Source organism: Lactuca virosa, chromosome 8 (genome assembly GCF_052849685.1).
Source record: "Lactuca virosa cultivar CGN04683 chromosome 8, Lactuca_virosa_CGN04683_v6, whole genome shotgun sequence".
In the NCBI taxonomy this organism is placed as follows: Eukaryota; Viridiplantae; Streptophyta; class Magnoliopsida; order Asterales; family Asteraceae; genus Lactuca; species Lactuca virosa.
In genome coordinates this window covers 167,347,575-167,356,887 of record NC_136433.1, presented here as the reverse complement: position 1 = coordinate 167,356,887, position 9,313 = coordinate 167,347,575, and the positions used below count along the sequence as shown (strand labels likewise).

The window sequence follows — 9,313 nt, the reverse complement described above, 5'->3', positions numbered from 1 at the left end:
TAAAGGAATGATTTATCGGGTCAGGATTGATCTTTGTGATCAGATCACGCTAATCTCAATCCGTTTCTTCCATTTATTTCTATTCCAAGCCAACGATTCAATAATCCCTTAATACAAAACAAGGAACTATCCATACGTTGTTAGAATCAAAATAAAGAATCTCAATCTTTATAATTTGTCTTCATCCAATTATTTTCAAATAAACTCACTCAACGATGTAAAATTAACATGGGTAATTGTTGATAATCGAAGAACTTGTGAACATGAAAGAGGAGAAACCGCATAGAGTTCTATCACCACCATTTATGTGTTGTTTGATTTTCTGAAGCAAAAATTCATGAAGCCTGCGGACCACCTCTGCAACCCTCTGCAGTAGAAGAGGTGGACCAAACGGCTGCAGAGTGTAATAAGAAGCGTGTTTGTTTTTTTAACATCTGCATACTGTTGCAGATATTAAAAAATTAAAATAAACTAATTTTACAAACCGAAAATAGTTTTTTAATACGTAAAATTTAATAATATATAACATTTCGGCAACAATTAATGATATTTCAGTAAAAAATAATGATATTTCAACAAAAAATAAAGATATTTTAGTAAAAAAATAATGATATTTCATTAATAAATTATCATTATTGAATATAAAAAAACAAAAAAAAAATTTCAACAAGAATAAAAAAAAAAAAACGAAAAAAAAAGGTGAAATAAAATTTCAACAACATATAATCAAAATTACAACAAGAAAAAAAAGAAGAAGAAGAGGTTGGAAGAGGCAGTACAAGTGTTGCGCCAAACAGAGCACGCGCAGAGGTTTTTGACTCCGAAGACTTCTAAAAAACAAACAGCTGCGAGATGAAAAGTGTTGCGCATGTGTTGCGCCGCGCAGCAATAAGAGGTTTGAAGAGGTTTTTTCCAAAAAACAAACAGCACCTTAAACTCTTCCGATGTCAGTCGTATTGCTGCAATTGGAAAATAACATGGAGATTCCAAATATAATGAACTACTAATTATTTATTTAAGATTATCAACATTGTTGGGTTCTTCGATTATCAAGAATTCCTCATGTTAGATTTAAAAAAATTTAACAGAAATATATTTTAGTGGGTTTTTTTTTTGAAGCTTGCCTTTTGTCCATACATAATATAATCTTGAATTTTAAAATTTATTTATAAATAAACATATCAATTCTTTTTTAACCATAACCGTTATTACCATGTTAACTAACTTCTATAAACCTACTCTTGAAGCCTTTCAAAAAGAATTTAATCTTGAATTTATAACGTTTCACTTCACACTTCACAGCCACTTTTGATACTTTGAGATCACCATTCATATCAGGTTAGCTTTTATTTCTTTCATGCAAATTTTTTGATGGGTTTTTAGATTTAATCCTCAAACAGTAAACATTAAGTAAATTCATCTTGAATTTGAAAATGTGGATGATTCATAAAACCTGTGTAAGCTTTTTCTTAACATTACGCTGTTTCTTGATTTTTGATTAATCGCCTGTTGATCTTACTCCAATTCTTTTTCTTGATCAAAATTCCCAAGAAAAGAAATAGTTTGTATAATTCAAAATCAAATTATCAATCTAATTAACCCACATTTATCTTTGCTTCTTTCTTAATACAACAGTCGTATTGAATTTCAACCCAATTGCTCACAATGAATCAATACCCTGTTTTTGGTATCAACAATGGTGAACGCGAATCCTTCCTTCCACAAACCGATTCAAACTACCAATCAGAAAACTCGAACAAGAACTCAAGAAACCCTGAATCAGTCAGCGCAAACCTTCCAAGAATCAACCCCTCAACCATCAACAGATTCTACAGGACTGAAATGTGTCGAATATTTCTTCAAGGGAAATGCTTTAATGGAGATCGTTGCACGTATGCTCATGACTATAAAGATTTAAAGCCAAAAACTCAAGAACTTGTAAAGACTCCTTCGGGTTTCCGTCAAATCTGCTACCAATGGAAATATAAGGGACGATGCAATTACACAGATAAATGTCGCTTTTTTCATGGGCTTTCAGGTTCTTCTTCTTCTTCTTCTTCTTCTTCTTCTTCTCTCTCTCTCTCTCTCTCTCTCTCTCTCTCTCTCTCTCACATATTAACTGTTTCATTTGTTGTTCTTGGATCCAATTGCAGAGGTAAAAACGTCAGTTGAACGCATGGAAAGTGGGAGGGAAGAACAAGAACAACCTGCTAAATCAATGATTACTGTTCCTCAACAAGAAGGTGAAGCAAAAGGGTTTGCAAAATTGGCAAATAAGAAGCTGAAAGGCATCTATGGAGATTGGATTGATGAGAAATAAGATGAATTATTATTATTATTTTTTGATCTCTTTATGGAAAGTGTTCAAATGACAACTGAATGATCAATTTCTGTCAGATACATGAGATTTAATAGTTCTTTTTTGAGATTTTTGGCGGTAATTCAACCATATGCGAATTTTGACGTTTTGTTTTTCTTGAATGTAATTGAGCATGCTTTCATGTTTTTTAATGATGTTATGCATTTGTTGGTGTAATCTATTGAACATTTGCTCGACCTTTTGATGATTTGTATTTTGGAAAGGTAATTTTTTATTCTTGTAAAATCTTTCATATTCTTGTAAAATCTTTCAAACGAATTATTTTCCTTGACTAAAGTTATCATGATTCATTAAAAATGGTGTTCTTTCGCATAAAGATAAATGGGTATTTTATTTCAGCATAAATAAAAAATTTATGTAACAGCAGCTTTTTTTTATCATCAATATGAGTCAATAATTTCATTGATTTAAGTCAACTGTAGTGGGCATAAACATTAAACAGACACAATTACTTCAAACACCCTTCAAGATTTTTCGCAAAGAAAAAAGCTTATGGAAAGAGACATATAATAGAAGCATGCGTTATCTCTCTAAATCTATCTTCTCTGTAAAATCCCTAATTTCAAGAAAACCCTACTTCTCCACCATGTCAATAAACCTCAAAGCTCCAGTCTTTGCTGGAAACCCGATAAGATCCAAAACCCCCAAACCAACAGACCCATTTTCACCCACATCAGCTTTTCAAACCCTAAAGACTCTTCTTTCAGGACAAACCCAAATCCAAGAACCATCTTCCCCTAAATTCAAAGTCCTCCCTTTCAGAAAGGGTCGACCTTTAGCCGGATCAACCGGCGATTCGGTCAAGAAATGGCATCTGGGGTGGTTAAATTTTGTCGATTTCAAGGGTGTTTTAGAAGGTAGCGACCTGAAATTGAGCGATGATTTGTTGGTGTATTTGGGTTACGAGAGTAAAGAAGAAAAAGAACACGATAGTGTCGTCTATTGGGCGATAGATGTTTCTGAATCGATTAGTTTGGTGGAGGAATTGGGGAATCGACAGTTTTGCTTCGTGGAATTGAGGACTTTAATGGTGGCTACCGATTGGGCAGATGATTCCGCCATGGGTGAGCTTGCTATAGCAGGTCACGTAAGTGTTCTTCCCCAAAAACCCAATTTGATTCAAATTCATAAACAATTACACACTTTAAACTTACAAATCATTAAAAAAATCGAATTACGAACATCTATGTAGGCAAGAGCGTTACTAGAATGGCATAATACATCTCGTTTTTGTGGATCTTGTGGAGAAATATTGGTTCCCGCTGAAGCTGGAAGAAGAAAACAATGTAAAAAAGATTCTTGCAATAAAAAAATTTACCCTCGAGTTGATCCGGTATACTAATTCACATCAATATACTTCGGTTTTTACTTTTTACCCATAATAGAAATAAAGAACGTTGTAATTTGTGCAATTTACACAATTTTTAACTACAATTTTAGGTTGTAATTATGTTAGTGATTGATAAAGAGAATGATCGAGCATTGCTTAGTAAACAATCAAGATTTGTGCCTAGAATGTGGAGTTGCCTTGCTGGCTTTCTAGAGGTATTACATATTTACATTTGACCTCAAAAGTCAAAACTTTATTATTATTTTTTTTTCTTTTTGTTGATTTTGTTTTCTTTTTAGCCAGGAGAAAGCTTGGAAGAGGCTGTGAGAAGAGAAACATGGGAGGAAACGGGTATTAAAGTTGGTGAAGTAATCTATCATAGTTCTCAACCATGGCCAGGTAATCCTAAATGCAAGAAATAACAATGTACTTTTATATTTATTTTTCTTAGAGTAAATTACATGAATGGTCCTTATGGTTTGGGGTAATTTGCACGTGTGGTCCCTAACTTATTTTTTAACTCGGAAGGTCCCTACTGTTTGTTTTTGTTGCGCGCTTGGTCCCTGTATTACACAAAAAGACTATTTTGCCCTTGATTTTTTTAATTTATTTAAATAAGGTGGGGTAGGTAAGGTAATGTAATATGAGGTGGAAGTGGGGTTGAGGGTGTGTTTATTTAAATAAATTAAAAAATCAAGGGCAAAATAGTCTTTTTGTGTAAGACAGGGACCAAACGCGCAACAAAAACAAACAGTAGGGATCTTCCGAGTTAAAAAAATAAGTTAGGGACCAAACGTGCAAATTACCCCAAACCATAGGGACCATTCGTGTAATTTACTCTTTTACTTATTATGACATTTTTGAAAAAATCGATCAAATTATAGAAATGAAAATTGCATTGTTTGTGGATTACATTGCTATAATTGGATGGATTTTTCAAAGCACAATGTTGTAATAGGAAAAGAAAATGAAAGCATGTTGTTATTTCTTTCATTTTACTCTTTTATCTAATAAGGTATTTTGGTAATTAAAATATTTATATTCAATCTTTTTATCTTTATTTGTTTGCAGTTGGACCTAGTAGCATGCCATGCCAATTAATGATTGGTTTTTTTGCATACGCCACATCACTTGAAATAAATGTGGACAAGAGCGAATTAGAAGGTAACTTTTGATATGTCAAAAGACAAAACTACCCTTTACTTCAAGTAAATGAAAGTCATTGATATTTATATGTAGATGCGAAATGGCATAGTAGAGAAGAAGTGAAGAAAGCTTTAACATTCACTGAATATGAAAAGGCACAAAAAACATCAGCATATAAAGTGGATCAAATGTGTAAAGGTGTTGTAAAAGGTCAAAATGTTGCTTCTGATTTTAATGTAGAAAGTGGTGAACTTGCATCCATGTTTGTTCCTGGACCTTTTGCAATTGCCCATCATTTAATTTCTTCGTGGGCCCACCAGGAACAGGTCAGCATAAATGGAATTGAAACAGAAAAGAAAGGTGTTCTTTCGAGATTGTAAAATGTTTTAAAAAGAATCATTTTGGTTTTTCTTGATTATTCCCAGGTTTGATCTTTGAATTCTTCCAAGTGATGATGCTGAAATGGAGTTTTTTGTTTCAGAAAAAGATCATTACTTTATGTTGATTTTTGTTGTAAATTTATGTAAGAATTGGATTCTTGATAAATTATAGAATCGTTTATTGATCTTGAATTTTTGTCTTGAAAACAAGAAAGGGGAACATTTGTCATGGATTAATGAGGTGTACTATGTTTTTAACCTATGTAAAGATTGTGATATAGTTTAGGTTACGTACAACAAATAGCATTGTACTTTTTATCTTTTCTTAATTGTATTTAAAAAAAAATCTATTTATAGAATCTTTATTTTGGAATGTTTTCTTATTATAGGATATTGTACTTTGCAAATATATTCATTATAGCAATGAGTGATCTTCAAATTCGGTTCATCATACCAGATTTTTTGATAAATAAGCAAGATTTTTTTAATACCGAGTATTTTAAATAAAGCACGAGAATGCATGTATAGAAAATCAACATGTACCTTTTGCATTCGATACATTTGGGTTTCTCGCACCAGAGGCAATGGAGCTCCTCAATGAGTCCAACGGGTTATGCATTCTAATGTCATATCTCCTAGATCCACAAATGTTGTTTTCAAAAAAATTGGTTTTGTCATCCAGAAAGGGCTAGCGGCGCAGCTTGTTGCCCATTTGCCTTCCATCGATATGTATTAAACTATATTCTCCACTGGGATAACAATAGATCTAACACTAATTTAAATATTTAGATATTTCTTTTAAGATATTGGCATGTAATTTGATTGTTTGAAGTTATTTTACAAAAAAATTATTTTGAAAAAATATGAACAAACACATATTTTATTATAAGAATTTTGAAAAAAAAAGTATTATTTTTTGAATATTTCAATGGGAAATTGTCAGAAAAGTGCTAATATTTTTGAAAAAGTTTCACTTTAGTCCCAAAAAAAATTGAACATAAAAGTCATGATTATTTTATTTTGGTTCAAATTAACAAAAAATTCATTTTTTTTCTTTTAACGGGAAATGACATATTATCGTGTAAAAATCAAATAATCGAGACTTCTATGTTCAAAAAAAAAATTAGGACTACAGTAAAATATTTTCGAAAATATTGGGACTTTTCTGACAATTTCCATATTTCAGTAAATTTAAGATTTAATGCTACAAAAAAACTGTTTTTATACATGAATTGTGTAGAGATTTTCTTAGAACATCTCCACTATAAGCTTTATACAAATTTATATGCAATGAGGTAATAGTTTTTTTTTTTTTTTTTATAAATTGTTAGGGGAGCAATAAGATTTTAGAAAATCTTATGGTCCTTCCCTTGTTATCGTCTACTTAAGTCTCTTAAAGAGAGGTCATTTGGTCTCATGCAAGAGAATTTTGGTTTTCATCCCCCCTTCTGTCCCAAATGTCTTTGCAACCATTAATAAGACTAATTATGTATATGAATTGCATAATTCATCCCTAATCTACAGTTGGGAAACTTCATCCAAGAAAACCCACCAGTATTCTTCATTTTGATCAAAGATTAGCTTCCATTATAACTTTTCTACAACTAAGAAAAGTTTAGAGCGCCATTAACAATGATGGAAGCGACAATGTGGAACTTACAAATTTTTAGGGATGCAATGGATGTCAATAAAGCTTATAGTAAAGGTTATTTGTTCCACCATTATAGTAAATAATCCAGAAATACTTACAATTTGTTTGTTGTTTCGTAGAGGGTTTTGAAAACTACTTCAAGATGTAGATCAACCTTGGTGTGTTTTTTTCAAAAGCTCAGGGAAGAAAATACCATGATGTATGGTAAGGTGACCTACATTGACAATGTAGACATTAAAGAGTTCAAACATCTAATTTCTATCAAAGTTTACAGTTTATAAGAAGAAAACAAACCATTTATCATGTTAGGTATAGAAGAAAACAATAAACGAAAACAGATATAGGAAATATGAGAGATCAGAAACGAAATCAAAGCAAACAGAACACGGGGATTTAAGTGGTTCACACTATCTTGCGATAGGCTACGTCCATTGTCGAACCAGAGAGTGAGATTTTATTCCACACACGCTTTTCTGCTACAATGTTACAGATACGGCCGTTCATAAATATAAAGGAGCAAATCTGACCTAAACCTAAAAGGCCAAGCCCGACTGAAAAAAACCCAAAAAAGTTTCCAATCTTTAAAATTCCAGATCTGATGATAAGTCTCTGGATCTAAGAATCTCCCACTTGGAGACATGATCATCATTCAGCTGCCAAGCAAGTACGTATCCTCTCTCTCTTTCTCTCTCTCTCTCTCTCTCTCTCCTCTTTAAGTTCCTGGAAGCCTAGTTGAATCCAAGCACAGCTTCAATTTATCAGTTGGTACCACCTTAGTAAACATATCTGCTGGATTCTTCGCACCAAGGATTTTCTTTAGATTTAATGTACCATCAGTTATCAGTTATCGTATGAAATGCTATCGCATCTTTATGTGTTTCGTTCGGCTGTGAAACACCATATTTTTCGCGAGATGCACTTCACTTTGATTGTCATGGTGGAGAACACGGTCTTCTTTTTTTATTCCGAGTTCTGATAGAAAATTCTTCAACCATATCAACTATTTGCTTGCTTATGCAATGGGCATATATTTTGCCTCCGTAGTTGAAAGGGCAACACTTTTCTAAAGTCTGGACATCCAACTCACTGTTGTACCTCCAATATTGAAAACATACCTAGTAGTGATTTTTCCCGAATCCGCGCATCCTCCTAAATCAGCATCAGCGAATAGTAGTCATCTTCACAACTGGAGAGACGATTTAATTGTAGTCAACCTTCTGTTGGAAACCCTTTACAGCTAGTCTGTTTTATATCTCCTGCTTCCATCAGCTTCATCCTTGACTCTGAACACCCATTTATTTTTCAAAGGTTTCTTTCATGCTGGTAATTTGATCAAGGACAAGGTATAGTTCTTGTCAAGTGAATCCAACTCCTCCTTCATGGCTTTCTTCCGTTTAATATATTCTTTTAGTTTCAGCACCTCTGGATAAGACTCAAACTCTCCATTCTCTGTCAATAACAAGTAATTAACTGATGGAGAATATTTGCTAGTGGGTCTCTGATCTCTGGTCGATCTTCTAAGATTAGGAGTTTCAACACATGTTTGATTTGGGGCTTCGTTTTTTGAATGATCTGAGATTTCGGTGTAACGTCCCGATTTTCAACCCAAAATTTTTATTTTTATTTATTCAAAATATTCATTTACATTAGAATATTTATTACATTATGCGGAAACATGATTATGAATGCACGTATGTACAGTCGAACCTTGCCCTTCTTATGAACCAATGAAGTTCCTGAAAAACATTTATAAACAACTGGGTAAGCGTTAGGCTTAGTGAGTTCCCCCAATATACCATATACCAGAATACTTACACATGCATACAAATAATATACGTATTTTACACTTACGACCTACACGTCATTTTGTCTTCAACACAATTCTAAGTGTACTTACGGCCTACATTTCATTTCGTTAACAAGGTTTTATAAAGATTTCGTCCCCGAAATCCTAATACTAACGCACCTTAGGATAATTCATATACACTAACCTACTGGATTTCATGAGATTAATCTAAGATCTAGCCGACGTTGCTGCATCAAATTTGTCTTCCTGCATTCATTTAGCCACAGAACCTTGTCTTCTACCTTATACGTACTTACGAAATCTTCCGGAACTAGGAATTCGTCAGTTTGGACTATACTCTATGACGAATGACCTTCTTCAGACGAGAGATGTCGATTGGTTTCTTTGGCTAGGAATATGGTCGACTGGATTTGAGGCGATTGATTAAGGAAATTTATCTATGACGTCCTAACGATTTCCATTTTCCAGGAAAATGCCTCTAAAAGGCTTAATCTATATCTTTAAATCACACACGAACCTAGTTTACAAACGATTTCTTTACCTAGTTTAGGAGTTCCATCATCCTGAAATTATACCACAACGAGTTTACTGACTTGAAAACTCTAGAAACAATACTCTA

At 33.0% G+C, this 9,313-nt stretch overlaps 2 protein-coding genes across 3 annotated transcripts; both read left to right on the top strand.

The window, feature by feature from the left end:
* Window positions 1–1,665: 1,665 nt before the first annotated feature.
* Window positions 1,666–2,320, top strand: LOC145131042 (uncharacterized). The gene is made up of 2 exons (XM_079065776.1): window positions 1,666–2,038; window positions 2,154–2,320. Exons 1-2 carry the CDS (start codon window positions 1,666–1,668, stop codon window positions 2,318–2,320), a joined length of 540 nt encoding a protein of 179 aa, XP_078921902.1.
* Window positions 2,321–2,818: 498 nt separating this feature from the next.
* On the top strand, window positions 2,819–5,428 carry LOC145133624 (nudix hydrolase 19, chloroplastic-like). 2 transcript variants are annotated; one of them, XM_079068557.1, is made up of 7 exons: window positions 2,820–3,467; window positions 3,573–3,713; window positions 3,821–3,925; window positions 4,010–4,109; window positions 4,782–4,874; window positions 4,950–5,182; window positions 5,282–5,428. In XM_079068557.1, the coding sequence occupies exons 1-7, from the start codon at window positions 2,898–2,900 to the stop codon at window positions 5,285–5,287; spliced, it is 1,248 nt and encodes a 415-aa protein (XP_078924683.1). In that variant the 5' UTR covers window positions 2,820–2,897; the 3' UTR covers window positions 5,288–5,428. The 2 variants fall into 2 exon arrangements, with proteins under 2 accessions (XP_078924682.1, XP_078924683.1); XM_079068556.1 differs by having other exon boundaries at window positions 2,819–3,467; window positions 4,950–5,428.
* Window positions 5,429–9,313: the final 3,885 nt, after the last annotated feature.